The sequence below is a fragment of the Lactuca saligna genome, chromosome 9 (assembly GCF_052625555.1).
Source record: "Lactuca saligna cultivar CGN05327 chromosome 9, ASM5262555v1, whole genome shotgun sequence".
Lineage (NCBI taxonomy): Eukaryota > Viridiplantae > Streptophyta > Magnoliopsida > Asterales > Asteraceae > Lactuca > Lactuca saligna.
Window position 1 is genome coordinate 24,174,183 of NC_136425.1, and position 20,779 is coordinate 24,194,961.

The 20,779-nt window shown below is 39.5% G+C and overlaps 1 protein-coding gene across 1 annotated transcript; it reads right to left on the reverse strand.

The window, feature by feature from the left end:
• Window positions 1-58: 58 nt before the first annotated feature.
• Window positions 59-3,510, reverse strand: LOC145015495 (putative glycerol-3-phosphate dehydrogenase [NAD(+)] 1, cytosolic). Its single transcript, XM_078973976.1, has 5 exons — window positions 1,972-3,510; window positions 1,187-1,408; window positions 727-974; window positions 491-630; window positions 59-364 (listed from the first exon to the last, which is right to left on the reverse strand). Exons 1-5 carry the CDS (start codon window positions 2,627-2,629, stop codon window positions 241-243), a joined length of 1,392 nt encoding a protein of 463 aa, XP_078830102.1. The 5' UTR covers window positions 2,630-3,510; the 3' UTR covers window positions 59-240.
• Window positions 3,511-20,779: the final 17,269 nt, after the last annotated feature.

The window sequence follows — 20,779 nt, forward strand, 5'->3', positions numbered from 1 at the left end:
TGATGTAGATTGAGAATCAAATAATAGCCATCAACAATGGGACAAACACGTGATCCAAGTCAGTAAACAAACATTACTTCTAATAAATTAAGATGAATAGAAAAAGATACGAATGTGTTCAACTTAACTTTTGAAAGTACACTCCCATGCTCGAAAGCTTTAAAGCTATATATAATATATATGTAAATAATTTCCCATAAGTTGTTACAGAAACCGTTTACATAAAAATCTTATAAGCAGTTACGGCTGGCCAAGAAGTGATGGTTTGTAGAACGCATGACTCTGAGCGATCTCGATTCTTTCACGAGGATCATTCAAGTTTTCATCTCTCAATGCCTGAAGAATTGCTCGAGGACCTTGTTCCCTGAACAAGTGAAAAAAATAACAAAATACTTTTTTTTAGTTGTTCGTTATAGTTTCTTAAACAAAACTACACATTGCTATTTCTTACATCTAACACAAAAATGTACAAAGTAAAGAAAACCATCACCTCTTTATGAGTATTTTATAGAGTGTTTTCAATATTGGGCATAGCTCGACTGGTGCTACTGGTTTCTTTTCGTTAGGATGCAAAACACTTAAACTTGATTGACTCAGAAGTTCAAAAAATGCTCCAACCGCAGACACTCCCTGAAAAGAAAAAAGCCTAATAAGTTTCTAAGCTCTTGCTAAAGGGGTAAAGACAGTAAATTTATATTGAGATTGCCAAAATTAGTAAAATACTACCTGGATCATCCCTTTACCACTGATGCTATCACCCATATCTAGGCTCAATTCTCCCTTAGCAATCATTTGACCATACCATGCATTACGTCCTTTTAAAAGTGTCACATAAGTGTCAGCAAGCAACGGGCCCGCAAGCTTTTCGGGCTCTTTTGTCAACAAATGAGTGATAAAAATCATCTCCGATGTACAATGTGCAAAGTACACGGATTTGCTTGTCGCACTTTCGTTAGTTAGGGCCGCCACCATTCCTATACACATCAAGAAAAAAATTAACAGTGTTACGTCAGCCACCTAGCAGACTGTTGTGTACTTGATTTACATCTGACATGATGTTGCTGATAGGATATAGTGTGGGTCAACTCAGGGTTTGCTGAGAGAATAACCCTTTTGCATAAACTTTATTTTGAATTGAGTGCAATAATGGGAATTTAAGTAACAAAGAAGGAAGATAAAATCATACCGGCTCCAATTGCATAGACGTTTTTTAAACCTCCCATGACTTCATGTGTGACAAGGTCACTATTGTCCCATACGATGAAATGTGGTTGCCTTAGAAATTTTGCAAGTGGGACCCTCCACTTTTCGGCCCCACAAATTCGAGCATTTGCATACTCCTTGTTGTAAATCTCAGAAGCAATGTTCGGGCCACCAAGATATAAAATATTCTCTAGGGGTACCCCCGCTACAACAACAAAAAAAAATATACAGCAAAATGATGATTTATTAATTATTAGCAACAATATCTATTTTAATTCCAACACTCACCATAAATATAATATCAATAAACATGTATTCAATTTTTTAATAACTAATACTACATATATATTTTATGTTAATCAAAACTTGCTAAAATTAAAATGACAACTTTTTAATGTACGCCAAAAGTTTTAACTATCACACTCAATATTGGAATCGTCTTAAAGCTCTCGATCAGATTTTCTTTAATGATTATATTATATACCAATTAGTTTTCTACTTTTTATGTTACATATATTAAGATTTAATGTGTAGAAAATAAGTTTGGCGTTTTTGGTATAAAAGTGAATATTATAAGTTTATATCAACATTTGTGTGTGTTACTGTTCACGAACATGGTGTGCTTTTGGAGTATTGTTGGAGTACATTTCAACACCAAAAACAACATTTTTGTGCAATGATCGGAGTTATAGTTTGAATAATCATAATCAGATAATCAAGAAACAAGATCATGATTAAGTAAAAAGAAAAAAAAAAAAAAATCCTTACTTGCTCTATTGATCATTTGCGTGGGTGTAATTATGTGAGGAACAGGATCTAAAGCAGCTTCAATACCCTTCGATAATGACACAATAATCGGTGGGCTGATTCGCTCTTTCCAATAATTACTAATTTCTTCAAAAACTTCACGAGTTTCAGTCGATGGAACACCATTCACCACAATATCAGCATCCCAAACAGCTTCCTGCAAATTAGTCACAACTTTCATGGGACTAAGTGGCGTATCGATCATATTCAAACAAAACCCGTCTTTCAGAATCTCGTCTGCATAAAGAACTCGATCTCCTAATCGAGCTTCAACATATTTCAAATACGCACATCGCCTGATTAATCTTCTTAACACGTCTTCTCTTGAATTGATCACTTCAAATAAGAGTTTTGCTGTTTCCCGATCGACTGCCCGACCTGCCCGTCTCCATATCCGGATTTGAACTTTGTCACGAAACTTTCCGTAGGTATCTTGAAGTAAAGCTGCAAAAACACTTCCCCATGCACCTGCCCCAACTCCGACTATTTTGAGTAAATCATCATCGGATTTACCAAGAACTCTTCGGAATTCATCTAGTTTTTCCTCTAAACTATTATGATTTGAAATCGACCCGTTTTGGAATAGACTGGAAGTCATCACTTCAATGTTACCAACCATGATATCTTCCGAGAAAACAAGATGGTTTTGATTCGAATATGCAATTTTAGATCAAATGAGTTAACACTCGCCTCTGAATTTAATGAATGCACCAGATAAAATGGAAAATTTCTCACGAATTGCAGAGTTTTTAGGTAACTTGTATATTTATCATCTACACTAGAGTTTTGGGTGAAGAACGTAAAACTTTAATGAAAGAAAAGCAGACAAACTTTACTGGTAGGAATTGTACCTAAATCAGAGCTACCTTTTTGGTGTGTCATCTATAATAAGGATGAAAAGTGAAGCATGAAGAACCCTAATTCGAAAAAGTTTAAATTTATATGGAAATTGCTTTGTAAACTCAGTCAAAAGTTTGTTCATCTACCCAGCAACAAAAAAATATTTTATAAATCTGAAGAACGATAAAATAAAGGGTCAAGATAATGAGAACCTTTTTGAGTGTGGGATACTACAAAGTTTGAAGAATTGTATATGTCAGTCAAAATTCTTCAAGGAAAATCAAAACCGACAACCGCAAAGGATTTTGATTGATCACAGTCACAGATTCAAAGGGGGCCGGCGATCGGCATTGGTAATTGTAGAGAGAGAAAGTGTGTGGGGGGAGAGACTAGAGAGAATGAGAGAGGAAAAACGATTGTACTGAAGCAGAAATTGGGGAAAATCAGAAACGTGAAAACAGAGTTTGATAATGGAGAGTGAAGAAGGGCATTGATGTTGATAAAGGGGTGGGTGTGGGTGCCAAATCTTCCACATTAATGCTTTGGAGAATGGGGTTTGTGCTGCCAGCTTCAGCAACGGCCATTAATATGTGGGAAGTTGGCAGTTGAAGGAAGGAACTCCATTTCAACCCTTTTCTCATGTGTTTTGGTATTTCTATCCATCAACTGATTTAGGAGATGAAAATGGCTTTTTGGCGTAGTCCAAAATGTGGAAGACCATCATCCTGTCAACGTAACGATAGTATTTTTCGTTTTCCAGAGTATAGTTATTATTATTATTTTTCAGTAAAGTTTTTACAAGACATCTTGAAATTAAGGTAATTAATAATAAAATTCGTAATTTTTCTTTTTTTAGAATAATATTATAAAATTTTGCCAATTGTTTATGAAAAAGGAAAATAAATAAATAATTATTTATACATTTAAATTTTAGCTAGTAATTTTTAGAAAAATCATTATATATTGTGGGCTTATTAATATTATAAAGTTGTGTTTTTTTAATAAATGAAAGAATGTATTATTTCGCAAGAATACTATTATTGTATTCTCTAGGTTCCATATTAGAAAGTATTATCTTAATAAAACATATCTTTTTGTCTGATTGATAATATTTTGTTAGAGGTGTTTGAGAGTGTTTTTTAAATGATTTATTAATTTATTGGATTTTCAAGAAGCCAATAAATTAAAAAAAAAATTTGGTAAACATTAAATTTTTAGGTAGAATTAGACAAAAAAAGAAAAGACTTTTTCCAAAAGCCATAAATTTATGGCTTTTTAATGTCAATAAAGAGTTTTAAAAGCTTATCGACAAATGCCCTTAATGTAATTTTATTTTATATTCCTTGTTTAAGAGAGAAACTTTTCTTTCTTTAATTGATTAGTTGCTCATTTTTCAACATATATTATATCATTTCAAATGTTACCGTATTCCTATATACGTTGGTTCATAAGGTGTTTTTCGTGTTTTTCAAAAAATATAAACAAACAAATAACAATGGAAACATTTAAAACTAGAATACGTGTGATTGAATATTGGATCATGATTTTTTTTTTCCAAAAATAACAACTCTGATCCTAAGAGAGACTCTACAAATTATATTTAACAGATTGTTGGAAGATCAAGGATCCAAATGAGAGTTCCTCCGACAATATTGCATCCTTGACAAGTCAAACAAGCAAGCATCTTTGTTTTGGTGTAGGATTGTAACATCCCAAAAAGCATAGTGATTTTTAAAGTCATTTTCATAAAAAGCATGTAACAATCAACCATTATTTTCCAAAATATCATAACAAATTAGAGTATCCAAAACATCTCTCAAATCATAAAAATCTGTAGGATGATGTGTACGATCAAACATTCGTCCCCCCCCCCCCCCCCCCCCCCCCCCCCGATCATTTGAAGTATCTGAAACATTGAAATCTACAACTCTAAGTTAAAACTTCATGAGTTTCCTCCAAAATGTCACACACAAAATGACATATACAAACATTGCATGTTGGGTCCACAACCTCACGACTGGATTACACTGGCCCACGGTCTCCCGGCTGGATTTACCCGAGTTTGTTGGCCCACAACACAAAGCAGTACCACCCCAACCCACCCACACTATGTCTACATATGCAGCAGATAAACACATAACCAACAAATACAGGTAATCATACCGATCTACCAGTCTAACATATAACCATCATAACATTATCCTATATACCAGGATACATAACTTAATGGGACAATATTTGTGTCTTCAATCCATAAGTACAGTAAGGACAACTCACCTCACAATCTGAATGATAGTTGGATTGATCACTGCTCCAAACACTGGCTTTACAGTTCACCTGTACAACACATAAGGACCAAGCCTAAATCTATTACTCAAAATACCCCAAACGACCGAAGGTCAAACTTGATTAGAGTCAACGGTCGTTGGTTAAAAGTCAAAAGTCAATCTTCATCTGGTCGCCACATCGTGGCCATCCTTGGCCACTCCATGGCATAGAAACGAAAAAACAGACGAGCTCTAGCCCAATCGCCACGTCGTGTGTAACGCCCGTAGATCCGGGCTAGTCAATTTAGAGACGATAAATGTCAAAAATGATTTTTGATGGAAGATTATTTAGAAGGAGTAATCTTAACTAAGTTGTAGTATATATGTTACAAGGATTCCATGCATATAAAGAACGCATAAATCCGAGTTATAACGAATAAGTTATGACCCGTCGAAGTTTCGTGACAGAACCGGCACGAGGCTGAATGACGTAAAAAGTGAATTTATGTTAGAGCAATATTTAGCCTTAGCTATCTAAAAAAAAATTCATAGAATACGTTAAACCGAAAGCGTGCATAAAAAGAATGTCTAAATCTGACTTCGTATGAGGAAGTTATGATTTTTCCGAAGTTTCGACTTAGCAGTATACAGCTCGAATCCTCGATTTGAGATCGAGTGATTTTTAGCCTAAGCAATCTAAATGAGAATCGAAGATCTCATCTATAGTAGTGAAACGATAAAAAGATAGGCGGAAACGGACGTCAGATGAAGAAGTTATGAATCCTGTCCCGACCTTATAAAAATAATATAAAAGTAATATATTTATAATATATTAACAATAAATTCAAAATTAGCCAACGGAGTCTAAACAAGAGTTGTAGAGCATATTCTCACCTACGCGTCGATATAAAGAACGTCAAAAACAGAGTTCGTATGCGAAAGTTATGAATTTCTGAAGTTCGGGGTGCGAAACCCCAAAACTGTCAGCCACCACGACGTGGCAGGAGCTCTGGAGTCTGTCAGACCCACTTGCAATGACGCATGCAGTGACGACCCAGCCACCACGACGTGGTAAACCGTACCACGACGTGGCAAGAGCAAAATTTTCCCTATAAATAGATTTGAAGGGCCAGCCGAGTTTGGGGTTGCTCCAACTCCTCTCTCTCACTCCCGATACCCTCCATAGTCATCCTGAAGTACCCCCGAAGCCCCGGTTTCATCCTGAGACCCAAATCAAGTCCTAAAGCCCGAAGATCCCGAGAAGTGAGATTTCCGAGCCGAAGCTCTGCCCACGAGAAGCCCGGTTTTTGTGAAGATCTTCCAGATCTACCGAAGAATACTACTTCTACAAGCCGTAGTGCTGTCTGATCATCTTCTAATCAAGTGAGTGTGTGGTCACTTTCTTCTAACACAAAAATATTAAGTATTTTCTATGAAATACGTGCTATGTGTATAATATAAAGTTGTTTATATGTGTGGGTGTATAGTCCCTTTCATAAACACGAGTATAATACAAGTGTTGTTTAAATATATTAAGTATATGTTTGGGTGAGTGTATAGTTACTTTCTTCTAACACATAAATATTAAGTATTGGCTATGAAATACGTGTTATGCGTTTATATATATTGTTGTTTATATGTGTGAGTGTATAATCCCTTTCATAAACACGATATTAATACAAGTATTGTTTGAAAGTATAATGTATGTGTTTTGGGTGAGTGTGTAGTCACTCTCTTCTAACACATAAATATGAACTATTTTCTATGAAATACATGCTATGTGTTTATATATTGTTGTTTATTTGAGATAAGTGTGGAATGGATGTTTTATATAGTTTTTTTTAAATGAGTTATACTGTATATGTATTTTATATCTACAAATATGTTGGGTAGAACATGGGTAGATGAGATAGTTGGTATGTGATAAAATGATGAGGTATGAAAGATGATTAAGCATAATATTGGTAGATGCACTAAATAGAGAATGACATAATGCTAGCAGATGCACTTAAGCATAATATTGGTAGATGCACCTAATAGAGAATATCATAATACTAGCAGATGCGCTTAAAGATAATATTGGCAGATGTGCCTAATAGTGAATGTCTTAATCCTGGCAGAGGCGCTTAAAGGATAATGTTGGCAGATGCGTCTTTTGTAGCAATGGAAGTTTGTGTTAATTCCTTAGGTCAATCCTTAGGAATGAATGAAGGAAGGATAGTTGATTAATAGGGTAAAACCTTGAGAAATAAAGAAGATAATGGGGATGTGTAATTGGGTTGATTGTTTGATGATTGAATATAATAATTATATTATTGTGGGTCGAAAACTCTATATGCTCACCAGGCTCCCAAGCCTGACCCATTCAGTTTTCTTTGCATTATAGGTAATGACACAAGAGTATAAGTTGGTGGACTTGACGAGTGCTTTTGGATTATAGATCAGTAGTTATAAATAATTGTTGTAAGGTCTATTTTATATTGTTTATGCTTTTGGTCTGTATCGGAACATGACATCCTGAGATTTTGTTATTTAATGAAAATACATTTCTTTAAAGAAATGCTTTGATAAATTCTTATCATATTTTGTTTTGGGAACAAATTCTGCAACCATTTTCTTTAAGCGGATACTCTGATTTATAAAACAAAGCATAAACAAATCGGTCTTTTATGGCCGTGAAATTAGGGATGTCACATCGTGGCAACCTAAGACCTTGTCATAGGCACTAGGTTTCTAACAACTTAATGAGTTAAGTCATTTTCTTTGATTCTAAGGGATCCAAAGCTTAGATATGGTCCAATCTATGGTCTAAATGGATAATGTTTCCAACTTTATCCCTTAAGACTCTCCAAGAGATAAAGATCCCAACTCCGAGGTCTAAAAAAAGGAAAAAACACAACTTGGCTTATTCAGTAAACACTTAATCTTGAAGACTTATTGTCCAACAATTCCATAAAGGTTTCTAGCACCATTAATAACACAAAAACCCATGCTTTTTCAGACATGCATTTCCAATGCATGTATTGACCTTCTATTAGGTTAAAATGAGGGTTAATGGCCAAAAATCCATGCATGACACCAAAACTCATTTCTAATTCAGATCCAAAGCACCAAATACTCCAAATAGCCTGGAGATTCATAAAGTTTCAAAATTTATAAGATCTCACCATTCAAACCCATCAAGACATAAGAAAAAGAACAAAATCTTAGGATGTAGCAACTTATCAAGGAAAAAGGTTGGGGCTCGGACACTCACCTCAAGGTCCAGAAGGTGTGTTGGTTGATGTAGATGATGCTTGTTTGTTACAACCGGGAGAATACGCCAACTTTTAGGCAAAACAAATAAGTGCATGAAAAGTCATGTCGTTTTGATAGCAGATTAGAATTTACAGATTATATAAGCTACCGCAATCCCAGAAAAATAAATTTCGCAACAATCCAACTCAGTATAAGTGAAGCATGACTGTTATAACAAATAAATATCTATTGTACGTAAGAAGTTACAACGAATAAAACTACAAGGAAACTGATTGACTTTTGGAAAAAGTCACCAACTAGGCAATCATAGTACTACTTAAAGTAGGGATTAAGAAACAAGGAACGCATAAAAAGGAAACCGTATGAGAGCGTTATGATTTTTGTAAAATCATAACGATAATAAAAACTAGTCGTAAAACGAAAGTCAAAACTAACCAAAACAATCAAAAGGAAAGTTGTAAAGCACGTCGAAACCTACATAGATATATAAGAATCGTTGAAAATAGAGTCCGTATGCAAGAGTCACGAATTTTAAAAGATTATAAAACATCCTCGCGCACACCCGCATGCAGCGCACTGTGTGCGTTCTGACACCCCGATTCGTCAAGATACGGATGATGTGGCACCATAAGAAGAGGACATGTGTCAACACCTGGTGGTTCATGCGTACTGCACGACGCACATCTCAAGAAATCATACAAATAGCAAGCTCAGAATGATCCTTTCTCACATTCCCGAAGTGCCTCTAGAGTTCTAAACTCCCACATTCCACCCTACATCAACGGTTTCATGAATTACAAGTGAGTTCACAACCCCATTTTTCAAACCTTTTCGGGGGAATACATGTTAAATTTCAACTATTACATAGTTATTACTAAATAATACAAATACCCTACGAAGTTTCTAGGGTTGTTTCATTTAATCCCTTAACATTTTTCCATGCTTTATAAGGGCATAAATTGTAACGCCCAATGGTTTCAAGGTTTTATTTATTTAATCATTTATTTAATGGACTAATTATGTAAGTTATGTTGACTTAGTGAATTTGGGCCTTTATTGTGTGTGTGGGCTCGTTGAGGCTGCATGTTGGAGGTAAGCCTGGTGTACGCAGGGCATTATTAGACCCAAGTGAAATGCGGAGGCATGCACATATGCTTAGCGTACAGGGTGGTGCATGCAGCATACATGGTCATGACCAAAACCCTAACTTTTAGGGTGCAACCCCTATATAATGTCATTATGTCCCAAGAGGTGGCCTCCTTATTAGCCTCTTATGTCTAAAAACCCTAAAATCAAGTCCCATATTCCATTGTTGAGTGTGTGAGCTTTTGGAAAGCTTTTGGTGCTTATATTTGTGCATTTTGAAGGAGTTGAAGGAGCTTGAGGTTGCTTAGCCTGAAGAGGAGGTATTGGATACATAACCTTTACTCCTTTTGCAAGAAGCGTGAAGTATCAAGTTCTTATCTTGATTGCTACTTGTTTAGATCTCCTTTTTGGTTAAATACTTATGTTTTTAGCCATGGTATGGATGGATGTTGGGATTATGACGTCCCAAAGGCTTATTCTTTCAGATCTAAGGTCCTTGTGGACTCCTTTGGCATAAAGGTGCTACCTTTATGGAGTTTAGGGGCCTTATGCATCCATTAAGTCCTTTTTGAGCTTTAGAGCTTCTTAGGGCATGCATGGACATAAAGTTAGCGACTTTATGCGGTATTTTAGCTAAAAGGAGTCAAATCTACATCTTGGAGCAAAGTCTTAACGGGTTAGGAGCTTAATCTTGAAGTTGGCTGAAATGGTTGAGTATGATGAGCGTACAAGCTTGTACGTGAAACATATAAGCCCTCTATGCATTACATTTAGCATACAAGATGAGTACTATCACGCCTCATTCCTGGTACGCATTTAAATTGTATCTCATGAACTGCGTTAATGGATCTTATGAACCGCATTTGCAGACCGACGTTAGATCGGTCTGTGATAGTTTTCATCGATGATATCTTGGTCTATTCCAAGACTTAGGAGAAACATGAGGAGCACCTTGTCAACTAGAAGGGAGTTCTGGTTGTGCGAAGTGCAATTTCTTGGGCACTTTGTCAACTAGAAGGGTATTCTGGTCGATCCGGCCAAGATAGAGGTCGTGATGCAGTGGGAGATTCTGAAGTCTCCAACAGAGATTCGAAGTTTCCTGGGTCTAGCGGGTTATTACTGGATATTTATTCAGGACTTCTCCAAGATTGTAGTTCCTTTGACCCGACTGACCAAGAAGTCGGTGACCTTTCGTTGGGGGCCTAAGCAGCAGGAAACTTTTGAGACTCTCAGACAACGATTATGCGAGACACCAATTCTAACATTGCTAGTGGGAGTCGATGACTTTGTGGTTTACTGTGACACTTCTATCACGGGCATGGGTGCGGTTTTAATGCAACGGGGTCACGTGATAGTTTATGCTTCAAGGCAATTGAAGCCTCAAGAGGCTAACTATCCGACGTATGATTTAGAGTTGGGGTTGTGGTTTTCGCCCTCAAGATTTTGCGGCATTACCTCTATAGGGTCCATTGTACCATTTACACGGACCACAAGAGTTTGAGGTACCTCATGGATTAGCGAAATATGAACATGAGGCAACGTCGGTGGTTAGATGTGGTGAAGGACTACGATTGTGAGATCCTCTACCACCTGGGCAAGGCCAACATGGTGGTTGATGCCCTAAGCTGCAAGGCGGTAGTGGCCCCGATTCGAGACATATGTCTGAGGATGACAATGATTACTCCATTGTTAGAGAATATCCGAGAGGCGTAGGCGGAGGTCCTGAAGGAGGAGCGTCGGAAGTGTGAGCGGATCATAGGCCAGGTGGCCTCCTTTGATTACGACATCCGTGGGCTGTTGACCCTGCATGGGAGGGTTTGGGTACTGTAATATGGTAGAATACAGCAGATTCTGATGGATTAGGCCCATAAGTCTAGGTTCTCCATCCATCTTGGGCCGAAAAATATGTATAGAGATTTTAATCTTGATTACCGGTGGCCCTGCATGTAGTGGGACATTGCTTGGTACGTAGAGCGGTGTTTGACCTGCAGGAAGGTCAAGGCCGAACATCAGCGCCCCCATGGAAAGATGTAGTTGTTAGACATTCCCGTGTGGAAATAAGAAGATATCAATATGGGTTTTATCTCTAAGCTTCCCGGGACTGCACGTGGGGTTGATTCGATATGGGCCATAATGGATCGGTTGACCAAGAGTGCTTATTTTATCCCGATCCACGAGAGTATATCGGTCGAGATTTATGTGCGGGAGATAGTTGCATGACATGGAGTTCTTGTTTCAGTGGTGTTAGACTGAGATGTATGTTTCAATTCTAGATTCTAGAAGCGGTTTCATGACGAGATGGGTACTCGTCTCCACTTTAGCACTGCCTTCCACCCCCATACGGACGGACAGAGCGAGAGGATGATACAGACTCTTGAGGACATGCTACGTGCATGTGTTTTGAATTTTGGTGGCAGTTGGGATATGTATCTTCCGTTAGCAAAAAATTTGTATAACAACAGTTACCACACCAGCATAGATCGACCTCCCTTCGAGATGCTCTACGGGAGGAAGTGTAGGACACCAATCTTTTGGGGCGAGGTTGGTCAGAGTGTCATGGGGAGTAATAAGGTGGTACTCAAGACCACACAGGGGAAAAACTACACCAACAAGCGGATACCAGACTTGGAGTCTCAGTTGGGTGACATGGTCCTCCTGAAGGTGTCACATTGGAAAGGTGTCATCCGGTTCCGGAAGCGAGGCAAGATAGGCCCTAGGTATATCGGCCCTTTCAGGGTCATAACGCGGGTGGGCAAGGTGGCGTACCGATTAGATCTTCCAGCAGAGCTCAATCAGATCCACAACACTTTGCACGTTTCCCAGTTATAGAATTGCTTATTGGACGACACAACAATTATGAGTCTAGAAGACATTCAGGTTGATGACAGCCTGAATTACATCGAGAGAAGGTGCAGTGGCATCACCACAGGGTTGAGCTGAGGAACAAAAGGGTTGAGCTAGTGAAGGTGCAGTGGCATCACCACAAGGGTTTAGAATGGACTTGGTATCCCAAAGAGGAGATGATAGAGCACTACCCAAAGTTGTTTCCAGATGAAGCAGACTTTAAGGATGAAGTATAAAATAAGTGAGGGAAAATTATAACCCCTCGTTCCCGGTACACATTTAAATTGTATTTTGTTTATTTAGTAGAGCTAGTCGACGAGTTAGGAGCCCCAGACTCGTTGAGTAAAAGCGGGATTGGACGCGGTTTAAAGCCATCTACTCGACGAGTTGAGAGCCCTCAACTCTGTGAGTAGGCCTGACATGATGAAACCCTAATTTCGAGGTTTTTTTACCCTATTTAAGCAACTTAATCCCCACTTTATGGCCTCATTTCCATCCTTCAAGTCCAAAACCCTAATCCACAAAACCCTAGAGCATTGTGTGAGTGTGGGAGCCATTTTGAGTGTTTTTGTGTGTTTTGAAGCTTGAAGAGAAAGAAGAAGCTTAAGGGCTCCAAGAGCATATTGTAGATCTAGAAGCAACATTTCATTCCTTTCGTTTTCTGGTAATCAAGTCTATAACTTGATCATTTATCTCTTAGATCTCCTTATCTTCCATTTTTGAGGATTTTGACTCAAAGAGCTTGATATTTGGGATTTGGACACACCAAGCAAGGATCCATTCATATCTGGGATCATTAAGGGTTGCTAAGGCGTAAAGGTGCAAACTTTATGCTATTAGAACCCCCATGCAAGCCCTAGAGTGTCATTTTTGCCTTTTTAGCCCAAAAGACCATGCATGAGGAAAAAGGTAAGAGCTTCACGTGTCCAAGTAATGTTAGGGGTTAGATCTGTGATTCTAAGCTTTAGTTTAGTGCATGGATGGATTCAGGACCAAGTTATAAATCCCAAGGAGTTAGGGTTTGAGCTAAACCCATTAAGAAGAGGTATTAAGGGGTAAAGTTGGAAACTTTACCCTCAAAAGGACATTTACGGGGTTTTTGTGAAGTATGAAATTTGGATATGAAGTGTAGGGGCTGAATCCATCAAGATAGCCCAAACAGACAAGGGGACTCGGCGAGTTGACTCGATTTGTCCCGATTCCATATCAGTTGGAAATCAACGAGTCTATAAAGGGACTCGACGAGTTGGCTCAGTATATGAAGTGTCTGAATAGCATAGGAACTCGATGAGTTAGGAGGTAACTTGACGAGTTGGGTCAACTGGAAGTTGGCTTTGACCTTGACTTTGACCAATACATTGACTTTAACCAGGAGTAAAATGGTTATTTTAACCTTAGAAGGATTTTCAGTTTTTGACTAAGTGTTCCTTGTGAATTTATAGTCAGGGAGTCGTTGGAGCAGGCAGCGGAGATTTCCTCACTTGAGATATCAGTAGCCAGTTTGAGAGGTGACTTAAGGTCCGATGCCGAATAGGGTTCAATGCTGGGAAGAGCTTGACTCGATATAATAGGGGCGGGGCCCAAGATATGCTTATGTGATATGTGTATGGTATGTGGTAGTTGGGGAGACTCACTAAGCTCCGTTCTTATAGTTTTTAGTTTTGGTTTTAGGTACTTCAGCTAGCAAAGGGAAGAGCTTTGGATGACTACATGGCACACACCACAATATTAGCATGGGATGATTCACTCTGATATTTGATATGATTTTGATACATTGATAAATATTATGCTATTTTAAGTTACATGACTTATGGTTTTTATACGATGATTGGTATTCAGGTTTTTTATTAATGATTTTAAAATGAAAATTTTGGACTATAGTTTTGGGATGTTTCAAGTATGCCCAACGTACTCACTCTGTTGGCATTTCATAATTGGACTTTCAGTTTGGGCCTTGGTTTGGGCTTGGGGGATTAGGGTTTGTTAGGTTGTCTGATTCTAGTGGTTTTTGGGCCAAGTATATGATTAGGACTTTGGCTAAGGCCCATGTGAAGGAGTTGGGTCCAATTGGAAATTGGGTTATATTTTGTGCCTTGGTGGATTGTTCAGCTTTGGGCCCATTGGATTGTGGTTGTGGACTTCATTCTGGGACCAAGCTAGGATAGGGGTAAAATGGTCCTTTTTACCCCAAGTATAGATTTTTGGTTAACGTAGATCCTAAATGTTAATTAGTTTTTATGTGACAATTGATAGCTCGGGGAGCTGTAGGACCAGCAACAAGGGATCATTTGTTTCATTCAGCTTTTCGAGGTGAGTTTCCTTACTGGGTTTAGCGAGTCGAAGGCACCAATGGCAGCCCATGCTTATGCTATGTTAGTATGCTAGTGGTCTTCGTGATTCTTGCATGTGTATGTGTTTATATGCTTGACGGGATAGGGCCTGATGATTATTTGTATGCTATGCATCTATGTGATTATTGCATGTGTATGTGATTATTTGATATATGTTATATGTATGCTGGGCGGGGCCCTATCCATTACCGAGCAGGGCTTGATGTTGGGCGAGGCCCGATGGCAGACCAGGTTCGATGCCGGGCGGAGCCCAATGATAGGACGGGGACCATTATATGATTATTGTATGTATGGTATGAGGTAGTTTGGGTAACTCGCTAAACTTTGTGCTTACATTTTTAGTTTATGTTTCAAGTACTTCATGTTTCAAGGGGAAGAGCTCGAGTTGACTGCATCATACACACCATTGAAATTCCATATTTGATATTTACTCTGATTTTGGTAACATTTGATACATTGGTTTTGTTGAGATGTATGGATGATATTTGAAAATACTATTGTATCTATTATAAAAACGAAATTTTGGGGACCTTATTTTTGGATGTTACAAGTTGGTATCAGAGCCTTGGTTTGATGGATTCAGGCACACTCTCGGGGGTGTCTGAACTCAAACTAAGGACTTGGTTGAAATTTTAAAAAGAAAAACGTTTTATAAAAAGGATTTCTAAAAGAGAAAAAGGGTGTGGTGCATGCAATCAGTCGAGCTCAAGTACGTTTTCCCAAAATACCCATACATGTTTATGATATGTTTTGAATTATGAATCTGTGAATCGCATGCTAGATTAGGGCTAAGGATCTAGGAGAGATGCCTTTGCATACCTGCTATATGAGCCTATAGATTTGCATGCTAGTACTGATTAGTTAGTAATAGGATGACCTGATTAGGTTATGTTTGGTTCTGATTACTCGATGCTCGAATGCTGCTTGCTTTGTGCTTTTAAGAGTTCTAACTAGCTTCAACTAATTGGTAAACGAATATGCTAAGTACATATTATGGGAACTAAATAATTTTAGAGGGTAGGTTTTAACTTTATTGCGCAATTCTTGTTTGAGTCCAACCGTTGTAGTGTGGGACCTCTCATTCGAAGAATTATGTAGTTTTTGTAATATGTAATTGTATTCGTGGGCTAGTTAGAGGAAGTTAGCAGGAATTCCTTTTGTAACTGATAACGAAGAGTGTGTGGAGTTTACCCTAGGAAAACCTAGGATGAGATTTAGTGTTGGGAGCCTTATCTATGAGGAATTGATAGGATATAAGTAACTTGGCTGAGTTAAGGCACTTCTTGAGGAAAGTATGGATATATGTGGAAGGTAGTATGGGCTCATACTACTAGAAGCAGAGGATCCATAATACTGAGTTAAGGCACTTCTTGCCATCGCCTTCTAAGCCTCCGCTTGTTACTCCTTCTCGTACAAAATTACTTCAGTTGCCTTCTGCTTTCTATACAACTCCCAATTTGCCTCTTGTACCTTTGTTTAGGTCAAACAGATAGAAATTCAATTTCGTGAAACATAGGTGATTAATCGCATTTGATTAATTTGTGTTATGTTTATTACCTTGTACCTTTGTTTAGTTCAAACAGATAGAAATTAATCTTTGAATCCTTGGCCCACTTTGCCTTCTTCATTGCAAACTCTGCATTTGCTTCGGCCACTTTAGCCTCCCTCTAGTTCTCAAACACCTTCATCCCTGTTTTCATATTTATCTCTTCCTTCCTCCCATATCCTTGTCTCTGTGTTGCTATGATCTTCGTTTATGTGTCTATCTTCGCTGCATTCTGAAGTGTCTGGCCTTGGCGAAGCTTGGATCCAATTTCACCCTAAAACAACAATCAATCGTGAATCACAAACTGAATATCTACCATTCAAAACCTAAGCAACATAATACCTTCATCTTGGATTCATAAACATCAATCTTAGCTTGATTTGCAGCCTCATGTTGGATTTTTTACCATAAATACGAAAAATAATCTTGTCAGGCTTTAGAAACATCAATTTTAGCTTGATTCTTAACAGTGACAACTTTCCGATGAAGGGGGAATAAGGGAACACACTTGAGAAGATACCCATAAACGGATTTGTGAACTGCCAACTATTTGACTCAGATGTCAACAAAGGTTAAGATCAAGGGGATATTTTGGGGTGAATGTTATTAATTTGATTTGTTAGGTATGTTCGTTGAATGGAAACGAGAGAGAGAGAGAGAGAGAGAGAGAGAGAGAGATAAAGAGAGAGAGAGACTTTCTTCTCAATTTCAATTAATGAAAATATTTGAATAAATATAAAAAACAAAAAAAACAAATATAAGGGTATAATAGTCTTTTTATGTTGATAGGGACCAAAAACAATAAAGAGATCTAACTTTGGACTAGTGGTGCGCCAACATTTCATTTTGGACCAATAACAAATAAATTTGACAACCGCAAGGGCCATTTTTGCAATTTTGTCCATTTGATGTGTATTCTGATGGTTTATATGGTCTATTTTCAGTATGGTGGCATCGCGAGGCTGACCAGTTAGCAATTCCAACATTGGGGAGGGTTCAGGCTCAGGTTCTGGAGCCAGACAGCTTGATGACCAAACGATGGAGTTCATCTCGTCTAAGATTACACGCAGTATCCCTAAGCAGACCCTTGTGATCTTTTGCACGGTCAAAGAGGGTAATCTAGAGATTCTTGATGAGAGATTGAGCGCCTTTCGCGCTAATATTGTGGCTTAGGTCGGGACATGCTCTCTGACCTTGAGGGAGTGTTTGGCATGTGGAGTGCCAGATTATCATGGGGCGAGGGATCCCATTGAGAGCAACAGTTGGTTAGCAGATGTTGCTAATGCCTTATATACCAGCCGAAGTCCTGATGGGGACAAGGTCAGAGTAGCTTCCTTCCCCTTGAAGGACATGGCACATGATTGGTGGAAAGAGGTAGGGCATGCTATAGGGGATGATGCTACTATTGATTCGATGACCTGGAGCGATTTATCGACCAAGTTCTCAACTGAGTTTGCACCGATGATTGAGGTGTAGCAGCTGGCACAAGAGTTCCAGGATCTTCGTCAGACTATTGAGACGGTGGCTAAGACTTCTACTATGTTCGGGGAGAGGGCACTTATGGTTCCGCAGTATGTGGCAGACGAGGAGATAAAGAATTCCTGGTACCATGAGATGCCGAGGAGTGATATTCGGCAGTTTGTTAACCGATCCAGCTGCAAGACGCTGGAGGACATGATAACGAGATCTAGGGAAAAGGAGATTGACTTGGAGATGGAGAAGAAGAGGAAGACATATTCGGTGTCAAGTGTTAAAGGTTCAGGTAAGAGGCCCAAGGCGTCTGATGCTAGATTAAGAGGCCAGCAGGGCCGTAGCCACTATGGAAAGTACGACAAGGTGCATGAGGGGACGTGCATAGTGGGTGGTTCTGGTTGCTTCAAGTGTGGCCAAACTGGTTATATCAGCAGGGATTGTACTTCTATCACCCCTACCACTTAGTTATCTGATCTGATTTGCTTTCAGTTTAATCATAGGGGACACAAGAAGGCCCATTGTTCGAGTTTGGCTGTAGCAGGATCGGTGTCAGCACCCGCCCCTGTGACTTTGAGGATTACAGACGGACGTCAGGGCAGAGAAGATGCAACAACGGTGAAGGGCAGGGCTTTCCAACTGGCAGCAGAGGATGCACATGCATCTCCTGATGTTGTGACGGGTATGTATCTTCTCATTATTTGTTTATTTGTATTGAATTGTTGCTTATGTTTATGTGTTTTATTTTAGGATCGTTCCTTGTGAACGGTATCTTTGCTTTGGTATTATTTGATTAGGGGGCTACCAAATCTTTGGTGTCGCTTGCGCTTAACAGGAAATTTGCTAGAGCTCCGGGGGAGATGGATCATTCTGTTGTTGTGAAGATTGCTGATGATAGGATAGTTAGAGTTGTGAGAGTTCATCGATATTGTACTCTCTAGTTGTTTAACGAGCGGTATCTGGTTGATCTGGTTCCCATTCCTCTGTGTAGGAACAAGGTCATCGTGGGCATGGATTGGATGACCCCTAATAGGGTAGTGATCGACTATGAGCAGCAGTTAGTTCGGGTTCAGACCCCAAGCGGGGGATAACTAGTGATTCAGGGTGAGAGACCGCAACATGGGCCAATTATGTGTTCTGCAGCGAGGGCCAAATGCTATCTTCATTAGGATTGTTCGGGTTTTGTCTCCTATGGACCCCCGGGATAGGGGTAAGGTGACTATGGATGATATGCTGATAATGCGAGATTATACAAATATGTTCCCGGAGGACTTTCCAAGGGTACCTACAAAGAGGTAGGTGAAGTTCAGGATTGATTTAGTTCCAGGTGTGGCTCCGAAAACCAAAGCACCATATTGGTTGGCTCCTCTTGAGATGCAGGAGTTGTCTATACAGCTGCAGGAGCTATTCGACAAGGGATTTATTAGGCCGATCAGTTCGCCTTGGGGAGCACCGAATCTATTTGTGACGAAGAAGGATGGGTCTCATCGGATGTGTATCAACTACTGGGAGTTGAATAAGGTAACGATGAGGGACATTTATCCCCTCCCGAGGATTGATGATCTTTTCGACTAGCTTCAGGGTGCATCTTGGTTCTCCAAGATTGATCTGCGACCGGGTTATCATTAGATGTTGTTCGGGATGAGGATGTGCAAAAGATAATGTTTCGGACTCGGTATGGTCATTATGAGTTCTTGATGATGCCATTTGGGCTCACCAATTCTCCTACCACATTCATGGATATCATGAACCGCGTGTGCAGACCGATGCTAGATCGATCTGTGATAGTATTTATTGATGATATCTTGGTATATTCCTAGACTCAGGAGCAACACGCGGAACACTTGAGGGAGGTGCTTGAGACCTTAAGGAGGGAGAGACTTTATGCAAAGTTCTCCAAGTGCGAGTTTTGGTTGCGTGATGTGTAGTTTCTGGGGCACCTTGTCAATTAGAAGGGTATTCTAGTCGATCCGGCCAAGGTTGAGGCCGTGATGCTGTGGGAGGTTCCGAGGTATCCATCTGAGATTCGAAGTTTTCTTGGTCGAGGGGGTTACTATCAGAGATTCATCTAGGTTTTTTTCCAAGATCATCATTCCATTGACCCGACTGACCAAGAAGTTGGTGACTTTTTGCTGGGGGCCTGAGCAGCAGACAACTTTTGAGACTCTTAGGTAGCGATTGTGTGAGGTGCCGATTCTGAACCTGCTGGAGGGTGTTGATGACTTCTTGGTTTATTGTGATGCTTCGATCACAGGTTTGAGGGCAATATTGATGTAGCAGAGTCGCGTGATCGCTTACGCTTCGAGGCAGTTGAGACCTCATGAGGCAAATTATACGACGCATGATTTGGAGCTAAGGGTTGTGGTTTTCGCCATCAAGATTTGGCGACATTACCTCTATAAGGTTTGATGTACCATTTACATGGATCACATGAGCTTGAGGTACTTGATGGATCAGCCGAACATGAACATGAGATAGCGTCGATGGTTGGATGATGTGAAGGATTATGATTGTGAGATCCTGTACCACCATCGGAAGGCCAATATGGTGGTTGATGCTCTCAGCCGCAAGGAGGTCGCGACTCCGATCCAAGATATATGCTTAAGGATGACAACGATTACTCCATTGCTGGAGCATATCCGAGAGGCTCATGTCGAGGCTATGAAGGAAGAGCACATTATGGGACAAGTGGCTTCCTTCGATTTTGATAGCTGTAAATTGTTGACCCTGCATCGGTGGGCCTGGTTCCTTATTGGGGTAGTGTACGCTAGGTTCTGATGGAGGAGGCCCACAAGTCGAGGTTCTCCATCCATTCCGGGGCGACGAAGATGTATAGGGATCTTCATCCTGATTATTGGTGGCCCTGCATGAAGCAGGACGTAGCTTAGTATGTTGAGTGGTGCTTGACCTGTAGGAAGGTCAAGGCTAAACATCAGTGACCTCACAACAAGATGCAACCGTTTATGGAAATGGGAAGACATCACTATGGGTTTTATCATGAAGCTTCCCAGGACTGCGCACGAAGTGGATTCTATCTGGGTCATCATGGATCGGTTGACCAAAAGCGCACATTTCATTCTGATCCAGGAGAGTATTTATGTGGAGAA